This window comes from Prinia subflava, chromosome 2, assembly GCF_021018805.1.
Source record: "Prinia subflava isolate CZ2003 ecotype Zambia chromosome 2, Cam_Psub_1.2, whole genome shotgun sequence".
NCBI lineage: Eukaryota > Metazoa > Chordata > Aves > Passeriformes > Cisticolidae > Prinia > Prinia subflava.
The window spans coordinates 61,161,277-61,180,732 of NC_086248.1; the positions used below are offsets into that span (position 1 = coordinate 61,161,277).

Sequence of the window (19,456 nt, forward strand, 5' to 3'; positions counted from 1 at the left end):
AACAACACAAAACAAAACAACCAACAAAAAACCACCAAGCTATTACTATAGAAGCTGTCCACGTAATCTATCTCTCCTGTCAATTCCTAGAGACCCACTGACACTTATGAGTCTTCTGAATGGTGATTTTTCTCCCCAGCTTGGGGACTTGGTCTTAGTTTACAGATCCTGGAAGGAATAGTGAACCTAAATATATAAAGGTGTTATGAGACATCATAAATTTTGAGTCTTTATGGTTTGATAGTGTCTGTGGAATCTGACTGTCAGATGACTTTATTTGAGGAAAAACTGAAGTAAGAGTTCTTATTCCTAAGCAGAATATCAAAGTTAAAGTGAGAGGAGAGAATAAGTAGTGGAGAAAATTGGAATGTGGAGTAGCTATACCTTTTCATGTAAGACAATTATGCAACACTTTTGCACATAATAATTTAGTTTTTAGTGGGAGTTTTATTAAATTTCCTGTATTGGCAAATGCTCTAAGATACATGTAAATGTTGTAGTCTAATAATAATTAATTTGTATAAGCACTTCTTTTATATGCTTCTATATGGTAAAATAATGCACTAGCATCAGTAGGATTTGAGACTTCTTTTTACAAAACTCAGTTTCTCCCTCTGCTGAACAAGACAAGCCTTCTTGGCTTTGTTTGCTTTCCTTCCTCTTCTTTTCTTCCTCCTACACTTTGAGTGTGTGGGTTTCGATATGTATGCAGTTTTTTGTTTCTGCCAGCAAGTCTCTGCACTCAGTGTCTGGAGTAGACTACACTTAACTAGTCAATGCTTTTTCAAAGTGTGCTGTTAAAATGAAGGAGCTGAGCAGGATGCTAAGCTATTAAGCCAAGGTGAACTTGCCAAATGCAGTAGTTAGAGACATGTCTGCTCTGCACTCCTTCACAGAGGTTTCCACCTCCACAACAGCATTAGCAGAAGGGGCTGTGTGAGTGCCTTCAGCACAAGCTTGTGCTGAGAGAGTAGGTCTACAGGAAGATACCAGATTGTTCCCTGGCAGATGTCTGTTTTCTTCCCCCTCTACACTGTGAATGAGTTAAGCTCTGGCAGGGAAGATCAGCAGGTTAGGCTTTAACTCCCTAACTAACCCCAGTATTGAATGGTGTGGGTGGGCAATTTCTTATTTGCTTTTAGGAAAGCCACTAGTCTGAGTTTGATGAAAAAAGTATTTGCAAAAACCTAATTTTTGACTTCTGAGTTCTGGTTTTAAATGTGCTAATTAGCCCATGGCTTTAGGTAATTAATAGTTCACAAGTACCATACTTACTAAGGTGTCAGTATAAAATAATTACCATGGGTGAGATTGCTTCCTAACACTGTTGCAACAAATAGTTTAATTACCCTGAGGAGAAGCACTTTTATTAGTATGTATTGGTGTCACATTGCTGGAAAGCTGATCAGTTTTTCCAAGTGCTTGCTGCATGCAAGAGTTGTGTAGCTGGAAATGCAAGATTTGGCAGCTGCTTCTCAATCAAACAAGTGAAGTGCTGAATGCAAACTCAGCCTACCAGCAGGAGATGAAAGACTTCAAGAAGAAAGTACGTGGTTGCTGCTCATTTCTTCAGCAATTCTTCTTTACTTTTGTCTTTATACAATGTAGGCAAGCATTGCCAATGATCCTTGGTCCAGCTGGAACGTTGGGAAGTCTGGGAACTGGGATAATGGAAATGCTGTTGACAGCTGGGCAACGAAGCCTGAAAGTGCAGCTGGCCAGAGAAACAGCGCTTCAAATAACTGGGAGGCAGCAGCAGCATTTGGTCATCCACAGGCATATCAAGGACCAGGTGTGCTAATAATGCTCTTTTAAAAAAAAATAGAGTAGGTGCACAGCAGAGGCAATAATTATGTAATCTTTTGTAACTATAGACCATGGCTTATTTGAAAAACAAAACCAAACCAGGTTCCTCACAGCACATTGCCATGTGGGTAATCTGGAAACTAAAATAATAGAGGTTTTAAAAATTAAATAATTTTTAAAAAAATTGAATCACAGTAACAGGCACCTCAAACTTTTATGGAAATCTGACAAACCAAAGTCTTGTGCATACATGATCTATTCTCGGGCATGTTGTTCAGCTTGCATAACTGGAACTTTTAAACTCCCTGGAATTTTTGCTCTCAGGCCTTTGAAGGAATAGTCTCTTAAATCCTTAATTTTAAGAAGTGACTAGCCTTTCAGAAGTCTTCTCTACCTTTTTGTAATAACAGCCTAAATTAAGGGGAGGACCCATAACTGGGAAATGCTAACTTGGAGTCTGTGAATGTGGAACACAGTTAAGTTCATCTTAACACACCATCATCTCTTCTTTATTTTTTATTTTCTTTTTTTTTTCCTCTCTCCCTCAGTGCACTGTTTTGGAGGTTGTATTTGATGGAGATAGTGGTAATTGAGGAGAAATTGTAAAATAGAAGGCTGGAAGAGATTTTAATGTATTTACCTGGTTGATTATTAGTATGTGAGTGCTGAAGTAGCTGCTTCTGCTTTTGAAGAGAAATGATGTAACTTTGTCCTTTCCCTATCCCCTGATCCCTCCTGTACTTCAGCCGCTGCTGATGACGATGATTGGGATGATGACTGGGATGACCCAAAATCAGCTTCACCATCCTACCTTGGTTACAAGGAGACTGAGGCATCAGAGGCTGGGGGGGTCCAGCGTGGAAATTCTCGTGCAGCTGCTATGAAGTTACCACTTAACAAGTAATGGAAAATGTGGGGGAAAAGTGTATATATTGAAGAGAATTGGAATTTGACAAGATGTGTAAATTCAACATCCTTGAAATAAGCAATGTAAATATTACAGGTTTGGGGGCAGAAGAGAAGGTGGAAGTTCAGAGTACTCCTTAAGCAAGCTGAGGACAGATCTCTGAAAGCTTGAAAGTGTATAACAAAGCTGTATAATTGTTAGAAGTGTCATACAGACAGATGACACTTTCAAAATGCCTGAACTTCAAGTCTTTAAAATTTAACTGTCTTTGACAGTTTGTTCTTAATGAAAATCAAAGGTAGTGGATGACTTGTCCATACAGTAGAAACTGATCAGAGATGCTGCCCCAGAGCTCTTGAGCAATTTGAGTTTCTAGTGGGGAAAAGTTCTGTTCCACTGTGTTTGTTCATTGTCCAGGTTGATTCTTGAGCCACAGAAAGTTTGATTTTATAGACAGAAATCTTACAGTAGTGTCAAGCTTTGTCAAGGCTATACTAGCATTATCTCATGTTGCAGCTTAATGTTCATTTATTCTAAAACTGCTCTTACTCTGAGACCTAGTGTGGTAATCTCTAAGTAGATGAAAGGAGAGTGGAAAACGATTGTAGAATAAAGATTCCTTGGGTATATAACTAAAATCAACTGTGTCTGCATGACTAGTTAATTTTGTTCATCGGGGGTTTTTATGTCCAGCGTTGCATGAGTACCTCTGCATCATTGTTGTAAACTCACAAAAATACCTTATTTAAGAGATTTTTTGTCTGTGGAGTAACTCCTACTTCACTGCTTGTGTTTCTGCAAGCTGGTTGGCAATACTTCAAGGGCCAATTATCTTCCTAATTAGAAAGAGAACCACCATTTACTTTTTATAAGGCATTTTGGAAGACTTCAGGAACATTATAGGGATTGTTTGACTTTCTTTTAATTGGTGGATAAATTATTTAAGATAACTCCTGTTTAGAGGCACTTGATAGATCTTCTGTTTATCATTCTTTCAGATGATTGAATTCTCATAATTTGAAATCTCAGGTGCATGGGCATCTGTGTGTATGTGGTGTTTCCAGAGAGAACCAGAGGAGCAATAGACATTACTTTGTGTCTTCCTGTTGTGTTTGGTATGGTGGATGGCAGAGCAGGAATAGCCACTTTGCTGTGCAAGAAGGAGACTATCACACACTCAGACACACGAGACACACATAAAAACCCCGGATGTCACTAGCCCAAACTTTTCTGTTTTTTCAGTGCAAAATGTTGATTGTCGCAGTAATTCACATAAACTCTTTTCTATACTTGAGAAATACTTAGGGGTTTTTTCCTATAATGGCAGGTAATTCTTCATATGTCAAATGAAGGAGAATCTGGAATTAACTTATCACTTCATTTTATTGTTAGATTTCCTGGATTTGCAAAACCTGGAATGGAACAGTATCTGTTGGCAAAGCAGCTAGTGAAACCCAAAGAAAAAATTCCCATAATTGTAAGTTGGGGTTGTGTATGATTTTTCTGTGCAGGTAGTATGGGTTTTTTTGGTTGGTTGGTTGGGTTTTCTCCTCATCTTTCCCTGTTTTTTCAACTGAATTTTTATCCTCAAGGTTACTATATATCTTTGGGTCAGAAGAAACTGATACTGAAGATATAATTAGAAATAGAACTGTCATAATAAAAATCATAATTGTGACGATGATGATGATTTCCAGTACTTTGTTCCTCATATTGTATCTGCATTACTTGTGATGAACATAAGCCCGTTTGGGATTGGGATGCAGAGCAAATGCATTACACTTCTATTCATTATCTAGATAGTTACATGTAGGAGCTACATTTGTAGAGGTTTGCGATATTCAGTCCTGGTGGTCGGGTCATTTTCTGATCTAAAAACCAAACTCTTCTGTATATATGCTGTTCTACTGAAATGTGGTTGAAATAGCCCTAGAATTCACCACCCCTTTGTTATTTGGGAAAATTGTAAAACACACAAGATAAAGTCAACTGTGGTCATTTGTCCCCACTTGCAAGAAACCCCTCTATTTCCAGACTCGACCTCTCACTGAAATCGATGGAAACTCTCAAGTGAAGAGAAGATACTTGTCTCCTTGTTTTCAGCAACATGATGTATTCAAAGATAATATCTGCAATTTCTTACAGATTGGTGATTATGGCCCAATGTGGGTGTATCCTACCTCTACATTTGACTGTGTGGTGGCAGATCCCAAAAAAGGTTCTAAAATGTATGGTCTCAAGAGCTACATTGAGTATCAGCTGACCTGCACTGTAAGTGTACCTGAAACAGGATCTTTTGTCTTGCACATCTGTGTCATTTGTACATTTAAATAAAAGTTTGTGTGACTTGGCAAGAGCATTGTAAGAGTAAGTGGTGGTTGTCATATTTTTTTACCCCAAGGATTTGCTTTCTTCTAGAATTTCAAGTTCTTCTGTATTAAGGCTCTAAATCATAGATTTTATTTATATTCCATATGGTTACCATTCTGGTCATAGTTGTTTCATGTGACTGTGTAGCTGCCTGTCCAAGTTGAGAGCTGTGTTTCTCTTCCAGAACACTAATCGGTCTGTCAACCACAGATACAAGCACTTTGACTGGTTGTATGAGCGGCTCCTGGTTAAATTTGGATTAGCCATTCCAATCCCTTCTCTTCCAGACAAGCAAGTAACAGGTAATTATTCCCAGTTCTGAATTCATGGAATGGGAAATAAGGAAATCAGTTTTTTATAAGGTTCAGTTATTTCTTACTGTTTGTTTTTCCCATTATTTTTAAAGAAGGTGTCAAAGAAACCCTAGCCCTTCACCACTCAAAACTTATGATTAATTGTTATGACTGATTGATAATAACAGATCAGTACTAGGAGAATCACTTCAAAACTCAGGTTCAATTATCTAGTCCAATGATTTTAAAAAAGGTAATTAAAAGCAAAACAAATCTCCCTAGTTACTACATGAGATAATAATATTATTGGAGAGAAGAGATAGCTATTTATGTTCTGTATTTGCTGATTGGCTGGGCAAATGTTGTTGCAGGGGGTTTTTTTGAAGGCTGTGGAGGGGCATGCATTGTGTTTGGTTTTGTTTGGGTTTTTCTCTTTGCATTTGATTGTACATATGTTATGTATATACGTTATGTAGGAGCTTTGGCACAAAGTTCCTAGAGGAAAGGGAGCATCCCCTGACAAACTGGGTTTTTTTGCTTCCAAGTGAAATGTTGCAGCTGTTTCTCCCCTTGCTTCATTTCACACTTGATTTAGAAAGCATCTTTCATTCCTCTAGTGTTCTGCTCTGGTTTGCTGTCAGTTCAGCTTGACCAAACTGTCTGAGGCTTGTGGAAATCTGTTGTTCTGACTTCAAGAAAAGTGGGATTGGGTTCTTGAAATGCACATAAGTTTAGTCATTGCAACAGAATATGACACTGCCTATGCATTTTCAGTAGTCTCTGGCTTCCTTTCTACAAGTATGTGCTAGAGTGCATGTGAAGAAAAGAATGGACACCCATGTAGGAGGAAAATCAATTACTTTAGCCCATTTCCACTTGTATGTTTTCTGGTGAGATTATACAGTGTGAGATAAACTGCCAAAACCAAACATACAAGCATCGGCATGTCGCCAACCACATGGCTGTGGGCATCACTCAAAATGCAGCAGCTCTGCTGTGTTGGAAGAAAGCTGAGCATTGATGAAGTTGCTGGGATAAATGCCGAGGAAACTGAAAAGTGAGGAAGTGACTTCTTCCCCTTAGCCTCGTGTTTAGAATTGACCAGCATTTTTATTTAAACGTGTGCTTATCTACTAAAAGGAAACCAGAAGACATGATGAGGTCTCTAGATTTCATTGTAACTATTCTTAAAAGACCCCAAAGGTCTAATATCACATCTTGACAAAATCCATTCCCTGTGAATTTCTGTCTTGTGGAATCTCTGGGAGAGAATAACTTGCCCCATAGAAAAAAAAAATTAAACCAAAAAAAACCCAAAACAAAACCCACCAAAAAAAAGTGTGTCTTTTTCTGAAACATGAAGAAACTGGAAAAAGGGTGATTAACTGTGTTTAGGAGGCTTCTTTCTGAAGACTGTCTACAAAAGCATTTCTGTCAATTGATCTTGAGAAAGCAAAACTCCAGACTGACTTTGTCAGGATCCTGGTTTTGACAATATACTTGTGATGATATGCCTAATGACCATGCTACTGTTCTGTTGTTCTGCACTCCTTGCAGGAATGCTGTGGAGATTTCTGTATGGATTAAAAATGAAACAAAGGATTACTGAAGGGTATAGAATGTCTTTTCTGTAGTGTTTGATTTCTTTTTTTGCTAATTCCAGGAAAAGTACCCATACACAAAGTTCATTTTTCATTAGTTCTGTTATTTATGTGCTAATCTTGCTAGTTTCCATATTTGCAAAACAAACAAAAAAACCAAAAAAATCCCCAAAACTCAAACCACAAGAAACTCAACTTTGTAGACCTGCTGCCATAGCAACTGTGCAGTATAATTATATTGAAACTGTACATGTGTTCAAGGCTTGTCATCTGCGCCGCTATGGAAATCAGAAGAGTTGGGTGCTGGAGGATTCTCTTTTTCCTTTCAACTCCTGTTCACTGTATGCTTAAGAAGTCTGATGTCATGCATTTTTTAAAATTAGAAAGGATTCTGTCAAGAAGACAGTTTCTACTAAAACTAAAAGGTTATATGAATATGTAGCGATGATGCATTAGTGGTTTAAGAAAAAATAGTTGCTTATTTAGTTTGTGTTAAAAATATCTTCAGTACCAAAAAATCAGTTACAGTCTTACATGTATGTGTATATTACATGTATATGTGTGACCAGTTTATGCATATGATTTATTGATATTTCTTGGGTTTTTTACCCCAGTTTACCTATATGGAAGTATGTTTAAAGGAGGCACTGCTTTTTAAATCTGTGATTTGTATTTGAGCAATTTCAAATATTTTTGACCAATCCAATTTCAAGGTTTTTTGAGCAGTTTCAGTGCTTTGTTAGCTTGTACATGGCAACTTGGATTGTAATTCCTTTTTCTGCAATGTTTTTGAACCTCATATTGACCAGGACTTTACTAAACAGTACCAGAAAAATACCTCCATTCCAACCCTGTGCCTTGCTTTTCTCTTGGGTCATCTGAACACCTAATTTTTCCATCCAAAAGTTTATTAGGTTTTGGGGTTTTTTTAAATGTATTTGAATTGTGGGTAGGTATTAGGTTTTTTAAATATTTCCTGGATATCTTAAAAAAGAGAACTCTTGATCAGTAATCAATTAATCAATATACTTATTAATATATACTGATATAATTAATCAGTATACTGTAATTTAAGGTTCTTTTGATTTGTTAGCACAAGGGGCCATTTATTTACGAGTTGAACTCGATGATCCTTGTGAGTTCATTCCAACTCAGGAATCTGTGATTCTTGTAAGTTCTGAGTCATTAAGTTGTTAATAACTCACCAGATGAATTACAGGTTGTTTAAGTTAAAAAAAAAAGAAATTTGAAGGTGCTAGCCCCATAAATGTAACAATTCTTGTTCAATGTGTAACAGGGCGCTTTGAAGAAGAATTTATCAAAATGCGCATGGAGAGGCTGCAAGCTTGGATGACGAGAATGTGTCGCCATCCTGTTGTCTCAGAAAGTGAAGTTTTCCAGCAATTTCTCAATTTCCGAGATGAGAAGGTAGGAAATGAAATAAAGTTCACACACAGACTGAGATTGAGGAATTGCTGTCCCCCACAGTTCCCCTTCAAACGAAGAGTTCTGCTCTGTAGCCGCCCCCCTGTGGGCAGTAGTGACTGGATGGAAACTGCTGAGATTCCTAACTGAGCTGATTGATCAAGGCATAAAATTGCTCCTATGAAATGCTACACACCATTCCCACACAGTTGTGCTCTTCTAAGGAACTTTGTTGCCAGTCTTTCAAGGGACAGTTTGTATCCTCCAGCAGAACAGGAACATATATAAAACTCTTTTAACTTTTTTGACTGTCTCTGCTGGATTTATTAATCACTGTGATCCTCTGAGTGGTGCTGCTCTGCTAACAAAAGCTACTTCATAACAGATCTAGGTTTTGCCTGATCCAGTATTATGTTAAAAACCCCCTGCCCCCATCCCTGTCCTTGAAAACGGGTTGTAATAATAGCACTCTGTTGCAGCCTTACCTGATATGACCAGCCATTTGTATTCACACACACTTTATTATGCTTTTTAAAAAGAGATTTTAATATCTTCAGTAAATAAAGTACGTAAACCTTCAGTAAATAATGGTTTCTTCATGACTGAGGTCCAGCTCTGTTGCTAATGAGGAAATAAACAGAAAACCTCTGCTGCTTCTCCTCAAAATAATCATACTTCTAAATACACATAGAATTTGATGAAAAAGTAAATTATCCAGTCTGGTCTTAAAAATTTCCAAGGTTCAAGTGTCCTGTGACTAAGGTCACAGCTGACCAGTTTTGAGTCAGAGGTTGAACTACAAACATCTTGAGGTAGTTCTAACCAGAATTATTCTGTGATCCTGTAAGTAGAGGCTTAATAACATAGTAAGTAGCAGTCCTGGTGAAATGCTGTTGGTGAGTGGGGAGTTGTATAATTCTTCCAGCTAGTCAGCACTTCTTAGTTTCTTACTTATAGCTGTATAAACAGAACAAATGTTGCAATACATAGGGAATTTTTAACCACTAAGAACTTAGTATGATAATTGCATAATATTTTCATGATCTTCCTGAGCAGCTTCTGATATGAGACTTATCCTATGTGTGGAGACAGCTGAATCTCATTGTTCTTACACTGTATTTCAGGAACACACAAGAAGGATCTGTTGACCCCAGAATTTAGACAACAAAGTGCACAAGTGAGGAGGGGGAGAACTTTGGGAAACTGTAAAAAGCCTTGGCTCCTCCAAAGTTTCCATGTCTTAATGAAAGGTTTTAATTCAGGAATGATCTGTTGGTTAACAGTTCTCCTAAACATTTCATTCACTCCTTAAATGCATGCCCTTAAAGAAGGATGAGTGGTAGTCAAACTTCATGTCTCTCTTTTCTTTTCTTTTCTTTTTAGGAGTGGAAAACTGGAAAGCGGAAGGCAGAAAAAGATGAAACTGTAGGAGTCATGATCTTTTCTACAATGGAACCAGAAGCTCCTGACTTGGACATGGTAGAAATGTAAGGTGATTTCTTTTTGTATGGGCATTATGCATCTGGCTATACAACGTGCTGAGATAATCCAAAGTGTGCACATATATTAATGGATTTGAAGAGGTATTCATCAAGGCAAAGCTGAAAAATTGTTTAAGTAATGAAATTTTCATATCAACCCTTCCAATATTTGGTGGAACTCTATGTGATGTCTTTTTGGCTTTTGTGGCTGAATACTAATCCTAAAACAATTTATGTAAAACTAGTTGATGGGATAGAGTACCATCAGATTCTTTGGAGATATGTTTTATATTGCTGTGGAAGTGTGTTTTGATCTTTAATCTTTCAGCAGTTCAAAAACATGCTAAACTTACCAAGTAGCTTAGGATAGTTGTAGATGGACCAATAAGCAGAACAAGGTTTTATTTCTGTAAAATAGTTGTATGTAATGTACACACATTTGGATATCGGTAATCCATGGAAAGCTATTAAAAATGAAAAGTAACTTAAATTATTAAATTCATTCTGGAAGAGCAAATGGATATATTTTTTTATATATGTGTATATTACATATACATGCTTTTTAATGTACGTTCTGTAGGTCATAAACCTTTGGGTTTCACAGAGATAATGACCGGAATTACTATGCAGCCTTTATTTCACTCCTTTAGGCTTAATAATTTTTCTTAGAAGATGTAGTATGTATGACATGCTTTTCCTGTTATTGTGGAACACAGAAACCTGAACAATGTTTTGTGTGAGTGTGTGGATAAACTGGAGAGAAGTGGTTTTAGTAGCAAAGCAGTGGTGTATCTGCACCCAATACAGGCTTTATGCAAGTGATGCAGTTCATATTCAGTGGATATAATAGCTGTGTGGTAGCACTTCTGTACCAGCAGAAAAACATGCACATTTCTAGGTCACTTACACTTCAAACATGGGGATTTCAACCTGGACTGTTTTGCTTAAGTGATGTGGTTTCTGTATATCCCAGTGGCATAAAAGCTGAAGGGATGAACAACAGGGAGGATTTTGTACCCAGGGTGCAGGAGAGGGAATGCGCTACAGCCCTCACAGAGAGTGTCCAGCATGAACTCTCCTGAAGTTTGTGTCCAGGCAGGGAGGGCACAGCAGCCCAAGGAGAATCACCAGGGTTATGGGTTCCTGGGCTGGGCTGGCAGCCTGGAGTAGTGCTGGGGACCTATTTCCAAGCAGTTGCAGGGGTGGCTGTAACATCTCAGATGTCCACATGTTCTAGTGTGTTGGAATGCTGTTAAAAGTGTGTGTGAGTCTTGAAAGCCATTACTCCACTTAGAAAGTGGACACCCCAGCTTGTTCAATAACTCTGAGGTTCTTCAGTGTGAAGATGATCTTTACTGAACAATTTTGCTAGTATTTTGAGAGTCCTGAACAGGTTCATGAGCATTTTCGGTGATCTTAATACCATAGAGCATGAAGTTCAGAACATTAAAGGATGTTTTGCTCCTGAGGTAAGGGGAGTTAAAAAGCAAGAGCCTCTTAGAAAGCCCAGGTGCTGGTTTCAGGCAAAGAAGTGTGTGTTACAGTTACAACAGCTGAGGAAGGAAGTGCTGGTGGGGAAGTGGGAACCTCTATGTGGTTGGGCCACAGATGGAGCTGCTGCCCTGGCTCTGGGGAGTCACTCAGGGTCCCCTTGCTGTGACAGCTGTCTCATGCAGGCTTTGGCTGAGAGCATTTGTAAGATCTGATGCAGTTTAAATAAATGTCATTGGAAATTATGAAATACATATTTAGTTTCCTTTTGTAGAGTTCAGAAATCACTGCTGTGTATGCTGTGCTGTATTAATGGAAAATTGATAGCTGCATGAAAACATGCTTCAAGAGGAGTAAAAGGGCACATACTAGTTCAAAATCCTCTTTTGAGCATCACAGATTTTTTTAGTTTTGCTCCCTGTAATGCAACTCAGCACAATGGTCTTCAGAATATGATGTGGAAGTATGTATATATATCTCCCTAGCAGAGTTGCTATATTACTTTTTATTCACCTATGTTAGACTTCTATCAAAATATCTGACACAGTTTTCTTTTTATTTTTTCATTGTATGAATTTCACTGCTTCTATTACACTGTAATAAGAGTGCTAGTCCTGTCCCACGTGTCTATGAGTCTAACAGGGGAGGGAAAATGGAATGAATAATGCCTGTATTTAAAGAGGAGAATTCTGAATTCTGTGAAATGGCAGAAATTTCAAGGAATTGATTTATATCTCTCAGATTTTTTAAGACTTAGTTGACATTACTAAACATTTCAGTATTGTGTTTGAAGTTAGCATTATGCATCTGTTAAACTGCTTTTTGTTTTTGCTTTTTCAAAATGCCACAGAGAACAGAAATGTGACGCAGTGGGTAGGTTCACCAAAGCAATGGATGATGGAGTTAAAGAGCTGCTGACAGTGGGACAAGAGCACTGGAAGAGGTGTACAGGGCGTAAGTGTCCTGCTGAACTCAGCAGACATTTCTGTTGTGCTTTTCTCTCTCCTCTTTTTTTTAATGTGTATAATTCTAGGCACATCTTTAAAGAAACTCCTAAATTGTCATGGGAATTGTATGGCATTCTGGCTATTTTCAGTCTAAGAGTATAAATTGTGCAAGTTTTTTGTTAGTGTGTTTGATGTGGGGCTTTTTGTTGGGTTGTTTGGGTTTTTTTCTTTATCTCAGAAATATCTGTTCCCTGCCCATACGTTTAAAAATACTTAAAGTTAAATAATTCTAGTAATGCAGCTAAAGCCCTTGTTGCACCTGTTCTCATATATTGGTCATTTATTTAAATTTTAGTGACATGGGCAAAATAGACCTGTTTATTTGATGCAATCATATTTTCAAATAATTGCATCTTATTAACCCCTTATTTAGGATCCTTGCATGCTAGGAGGAGTGATTGAAAGATGAAATGAGTTTAAGAGAAAAAGAAAAGAAAAACCAACTTGATTCTAACTTATTCTTTAGCCCAATTCTTTTTTTTTCCTATCTTGTCTCTTCCTTCCCACAGATATTTAGGGTTGCAGAACTTCACACCAAGTCCCTATGACTCTGCCTGGGCTCTAATTTCCTAGTCCACAGCAGTGTTCAGTGTTTGTGGCCACCACAAGGCAGCTATTGAAAGGAAGCAGGTACTACAGCTGAGGATCATAATAAGAAACACTTCAGGGCAGGCTGTAGTGTCTGGCAACCAAAGACCTATCACATAAATCTCCTTGAATCTCCTTAATTTTTTTTACTCTCCTTTGAATTCCCACAAAAAAAAACCCCAAAACATTGTCCCCAGAACTTGAAGTATATCTCCCGAGTTATGTTTTTGCCTCTTGCTAATCTAACACTACAGCTGAATATTTGGGGCTGACCAGAGAGAATGGGGAGTGTAGGAGCTCCATCTCTCTTGGAAGTGATTACATTAGACTTCAGTATCTGTAGGATGTTAACTTTAAATTATTTACTTTTCCCAACTTCGAATAAAAGGGTTTCCTTCTACACACCACTGACCCTCCTGCTGGTCAAAAATAGTCTAACACATGACAGAGCTCTAACATGGTTCAGATCTTGCTTCACTAGCAGGTTATACTGAGGGGAAAGTGGAGAACAGGGGAAGGAATAAGGTTCTTTAGATGAGACTAGAAAACCAGCATTGCTTTGCAGTTACAGAAGCAACGATCAAACGAAGGGCTGGCTGTGACTTGTGACTTGTGACAGCGGAAATTCAGTATTTTTTTAACACCTGAAGTCTTCCTAAACTGACGACACTAGTGCTTTAGATACTGAATGACTCTTCTAATACTTACAACTATTAACTAGTTAGCATACATGCAGCAATACAGTTGTGATTGTGTCAAAAATTTTAACTTTTAATTTTCCAGACTGAATTAATTTTTCATACTGAATACAAAAAAGAGACTGGTAAACTGGAACATGCAAAATTTTAGTAGTCTCATAGGTTTTAAGTTCCCTGTCAGCTCTAGACTTGACTCTTAATCAGAAGCATTTTTGGCATTTCCTGAGCACTAGCTAAATGCCTTCCATTTGGTGAGATTTGAAATGACTGACAGTGGAAACTTCTTAAATACATGTGAAAAGAAACGAAAGATTCTTCACTAAAGTTTCCACTGGAGATTCAGTATCAGTGTAATAGCTGATAACAGAATTCTAGTCTCTAAATTGTTCTCATTGTGTAAGATGTACCAGTTATCATAAATAGTCTGACTTCTGGAGAAGAGCTTGATCAAAGATAATCAATAAAATTAGGCAGTTACAGTGAGGGGTTGATTTGGGGAGTTTGTGGTGGTTTTTTTATACCACACAAAGGGGTTCTTCTGCAAAAATCAGATTCTGTGGGATGCTAGAGCAGCTTAAAACCTTCTATTTGCCTGGGCAGTGTATCCTCGGAATACAAATATTTGATAACAAAACCCATATCTACTTGGGTTTGTTTTTTTTTCCTGCTAGCCTAGGCAGCATATAAAAATTGCTTTTGCTTTTCAGATTGCTTTTTAGGCCTCTGGAGTGGTGCTGTTCAAAGTGTTAATAATGAATGCACTCATAAATCACAGCTGATTGATTTAATTGTGATGGAGCAATTTATGCATGCATGTTCAATAAATAGATTATAAAAAACAATTTTGTAATTCAGATACTTGCATAATTTTTATACCTAGATAATCTTGATTTCTAGTGCCTTTAAATATAAATTTCATTATTTGAAGAGAGTTTAGGTATTATGTGTCTGTATAATAGTCTCCTCTCTTAAAATATTAATGAGACCTATTCTCCACATCACACTGCATCACTTCCCCCTCTTCCTTCCCCCTGAGGGGGAGGGGGAAAAAAATCTCACTGTATGCATAGGAGGATTGAGCTAGAAATGCAATGAGTTTTTTTTTTTTAATAGCATTCACACACTGTTTCCCCAACTGTTTGTACCTTTCAAGAATCCAGATTGCAATTTCTTTATCCAGTTTTGGAACATGTGTAGCAGGGGAGGGGGTATAGAATGTAATTATAAATGTGTCACTAGAGAAAATGTAAAACCTAGTTGTTTTTGACATTTACTTCATCAAGTTTTGGAAATGGTGCAGATTTAGTCTCTCTTAACCTTTGTTGGTTTTTTGCTTTTGTTTCCCTTCTTTTCCTCATCCTTTTCCAACTTTCAGCACTACCCAAGGAATACCAGAAGATAGGAAAAGCATTGCAGAGTCTGGCACTGGTCTTCAGCACTAGTGGATACCAAGGTACTTTTGTAGCTTCATTTCTACTTTGCTTAAAAAGAGGTATTTTAATTGCATCATGCTACTTTTTTTTTTTTTTTTTTAATGCTTTCCTCTTTGCGGTTTAGATGTCAAACATGGTTCTGGAAAAAATACTAAAACCTTTATTCTGTGTATGTTATGGGGGTTTTATGTTCTAGTCTGCAATCTTGTCTTCTCTCACTGTATAATCTTGTGGTTGGTTAGTAGTGGTGGAAGAATTTAGTTTGATCTCTTAGTATAGAATCTGGTTACTGACCTGACTGTCCAAACATTCTGTAGCATTTTTTGTGATATCAAAGGGAAAGGAGAGAAATGCAGCCTTGAGAATAGCTGTCACAGAACTATTGTCCGAATTCATGATACAACAACTCCACACCATGATGGAAAACTTACTACAAGGTTTTATAATCCATTAAGTGGGCTGGAGGGTTGGCTACTGTAGCCTTTTCTTGTCCTCCACCTTTGTTTCTCCTTCAAGAGCCCTAAAAAAGAGCCTGTCATGTTAGGTATGGAAGTTGTGGGAGGGAAAAGAAGGACATCAATTGCTCAAAGTTTTCCTAAAATGTAGTCTTTAGATCAAATTTGAAATTCTGCTTTGATTTGTTAAGCTCTATTGATGTTTTCCAGACAACTGGAAGATATTTCCTTATATGCAGAGGGTGCCTGTTGAGTCTGTTTTCCCTGGGATTCTCCTTTCAAAGGTGTTTGAGGTTTTGGGTTTTTTCCCTTTAGACTTGATAACAAAATTACTGTGTTTTAAAACCTTAAATGTTATTGCATAGGAGCTTCCTGAAATGTTTCCATCTTAGAAATTTTAGTTGACCAGTACCTACTCTGACTACACGTCTATTTCTTGTTTTATAGCCTTAAAACATTTTTGCCCATAAACAATGTACTAAAATGCAGCCTTCTGAAACACAGATTCTCTGCTGCTGGAAGTATTGGAAATAGCCATTGTCCCCACAGTTTTTTCTCATCTGTGTCCTGTACTTCAACAGCATGACTGCTTAGTTAAAACTGAGCATAGCATGTTGCCTAAAAAGTCACTTTTGGATGTGAGAATGAAATAGAGGATTTGCATGGTTATGTATTCTTAGCATGGGTTAGAAAACTGCAAATCCTGTCTGGATAAAATCTGTAGCAAGAAGTCCTGAGGAAGGACTGAAAATTGCTTGGGCTCTAGCACATTCTTTTGCCAAGGTAAAGGGAAAACAGTGTGTCATAAAGCTAGGATACAAAATTGCAGATCAGCCTTAGAAAGGAAAGCTTTGATTTGATTTCCAGCATCTTTGAATGGTATGGAAAAATAGATCCCATGATAGTTTGGGAACAAGGGAAGCATGTCTGTCTTTGCTCTTTGCCAGTCATAGCTGGTTGCACCAGTATCTTGTTGGGAAAAGTGCCCTTCCTACAGATGCCTTTGCCTTGATTCCATATATTTTGCTGTTTTCAATAACTTGTACCCTTGTATTATTTCCAAATTAATAATATATAGGATTATTTGCTTTTTAATTTGAGTTCTCAGGAAGAGAGAGCAAGTACGATGCAGATGTGGCTTTAAATGGCTTCATCACTGCTCCTCTCACTCTGTCCTGCCTGCTGCTCATGTATGGACTCACTTGATCATTCCATCAGGTACAGGTCTGTGGATTAAGCAGACTCTGCAAGAGTCATAAGCACCTGGATTTGAACTGATAGGGCACAGCTTTCTGGATCTCAGTATTTAAAAGAGGACACATTGCTTCCAATGAGAAGTAGTAGCTAGGCTGAGTATGATGTATGGTTTTTCTGGACTGTCAGTAGAGATGAATGGTTCATTCAGCCATGCTTAAGGACACTTGGTTCAGTTTCTGTTGGAGATGAATCTCTTGATCCTTGTTTTTTTGTTTTGGTTGGCTTGGATTTTTGGATTTTTTGTAATACGAGTGTTCTGAAAGTTTAAGCATATAGGCCACTGAAGATTGCAATGCCTGATTTGATGACAAAAACATTTCTAGCTACTAGTAGCTGACCTCTGACATACTGCATTTATTGTTAGTTAGTTCATTTGCATAGTTAGGATGGGATGTATCTACTACCACGTTCATCAGTGATGCCTGCTCGCTCTGTAAAGCCTTATGTGTGGTGATGCCTACTGCCTTCTCTTCTCATTTCTAGCCTAAAATATTTAAGATTGCACCAGGCAAGATAGACTTGTTAATCTGACTCACTCTAGCTCTTTTTGTCAATGGAAAGAGCCTTATCTATTCATTGCCAGCCCCAGTGTGTGTTAGGGATGTGTCCCCAGTATTTGCAGAGGCAAAGGTACCTTTAAAACTATTGAGGACACACCGAGAGTCCTGATTTAACTTGGATATGGGCTTATACTGTCCAGCTGGTTCCAAGAATGTGCACTTTGCAAACATGATCCTGGTCCAAAAGTGCGGATTGGATGCTACCAGAACATGCCTGGAAGTGTCCTGCAGCCTGGCAATGTGTTGCCTGTGCTACTGTATCATAGGACACTCTAAGGTTAACATAGCCTTTAGCAGCATGGCCTCTCTTTTGCGGCACCAAACCTGGAGGAGTCTTTCTCCTGTATTAAGAAAACGTGAATGACTGGTATGCCATTCAGCCGTGGTAAATTCTCCTAATCCTGCATCACCCTTCAGGAATTCTGTTAGGCAGTTACATGCAAGTTTCACTATCCTGTCAGCTAGGAACAGGCAAATCCTGCTTTACAAGCTGCTTGTGTGTGAATGTATCAGTTTGAGGTGTACTTAGCAAGAGAAGCTTTGCTGCAAGTATTTGCTGCTAGTACATCAAACTTTGTGATCTTTCCTACTGAATTATATTAAAATGTACTTTGAAAGAAAAGAAAACAAAAATACTTCTTGACAAAAAAAATTGTTTGTCCCAGTAAAGACTTGGAGTATTAGTTCCCCCAATATGTCTAGTGTTTTCCTTCTGAAATGATTATCACTGGCATTTACCAAGCAGTTGAACTGCTAAGAGATGCTCTATTAAACATCTCCAAAATGCTTCTCATAGTTTTACATCTTCCTTCATCTCCTCCTTCATCTTCTTACGACAATATGCAGCCTGTAAATCAATGAAAAGATCTGTTTCTCCTTGTGGTTGGGTTGAGATATCTGTGGAATATTACTGGCCATTTTAACTCCTCTTTTTATAGCTACCTTCAGTCAATGCTTTTAGGCCCTTCCTGTTTCTTCTGGGGATATAGGTACTGAACACTTACATAATTTGTTATAAATGTTAGCAACATTTGGGGCTTTCTGCTATTCCATTGATTAAGAACCCCTGACATCCAGATGTATCCTTGCACGGGGACACAACTCAGCTTTCACAGACTGAGTTAAGAAGGCAACTCCCACCTGTGCATTGGTTCAGAAGCTGGGAATGCTGAGAATAAGATGACTGGTGTTGGGAGGGTTTGTCTAGAACCTTTGAGGGTCTGATCTATGAAGGTTCCTTGAGTGAGCTTGGCACAGAAGGAGAGGATTTTGCTGTACTTAGTCAACTTAAATGTACTTTTTTTTTTTTTTTTTTTTTTTTTTTTTTTTTTTCCTTCTTCTTTTTTTTTCTTTTTTTTTTCCCAGATAGGGAAAGTTACCATCTTTTATGGCATAATAAAATGAATTGCAACATTTAGACCAACCAGGCTTTTGACTCTGAAGCCACACCATGTTTTATCCCAAAATCTAGGAGTCAGTTGCCTAAGCAGAAGTTACTTCAAGATTACTTCTGAGCAGACAAAAGAATTCTGAAGTACTGAAAATACTTAAGCCTTAAGCATGAAATAATAAAACTGATTACCCTCCAATTTTTTTTATTCTTTCACAAAAAGGTGAAGATATCTTATGAATTGTGCACCTCTTGAGTCTCAAAATGGAAATTTGGTTTGGGTTTATTTTTATTTTATTTTAACAGGCCCAAATAGGAGAAAAATAATGATTGGCTTAGCAGTGTTTGTGTTACTGGACTTATTAGTTCTCAGGACCTTCCCTCACAGCTTTTTGACTTTATGAAACCAGTCTAATGGAAAGTAGGAATCGATTGATAGAACTGAAGCAACATTCAGTCATTACCTTGTTTCCTTTAGGACATGCTAAAATGAAGGAATCCTATGTAATAAATCTCTAATGCAGATTAGACCATATGTTGTAGTAAAACAAGATACTTTAATGTTCAGATAAATCATTAATGAAATCTATGGTACTTTTCAATTAAGTCACTGATATCTATAGAATAAAATCAAAAAGCTCATAAAACACTAACCACTGCCTAATATCAAGACATTATGAAAGCACAAGAAAAG

The 19,456-nt window shown here is 37.7% G+C and overlaps 1 protein-coding gene across 2 annotated transcripts in view; it reads left to right on the forward strand.

The window, feature by feature from the left end:
* The window catches only part of SNX9 (sorting nexin 9), an 86,267-nt gene that overhangs the window by 58,458 nt on the left and 8,353 nt on the right, over positions 1-19,456 (forward strand). For both annotated transcript variants that reach the window (XM_063390186.1, XM_063390185.1), the window contains exons 5-13: positions 1,609-1,792; positions 2,553-2,706; positions 4,106-4,190; positions 4,859-4,984; positions 5,268-5,385; positions 8,275-8,405; positions 9,786-9,889; positions 12,225-12,328; positions 15,043-15,120. In XM_063390186.1, the coding sequence (XP_063246256.1) occupies positions 1,609-1,792; positions 2,553-2,706; positions 4,106-4,190; positions 4,859-4,984; positions 5,268-5,385; positions 8,275-8,405; positions 9,786-9,889; positions 12,225-12,328; positions 15,043-15,120 (1,084 nt within the window). The remainder of the gene's footprint in view (positions 1-1,608; positions 1,793-2,552; positions 2,707-4,105; positions 4,191-4,858; positions 4,985-5,267; positions 5,386-8,274; positions 8,406-9,785; positions 9,890-12,224; positions 12,329-15,042; positions 15,121-19,456) is intronic.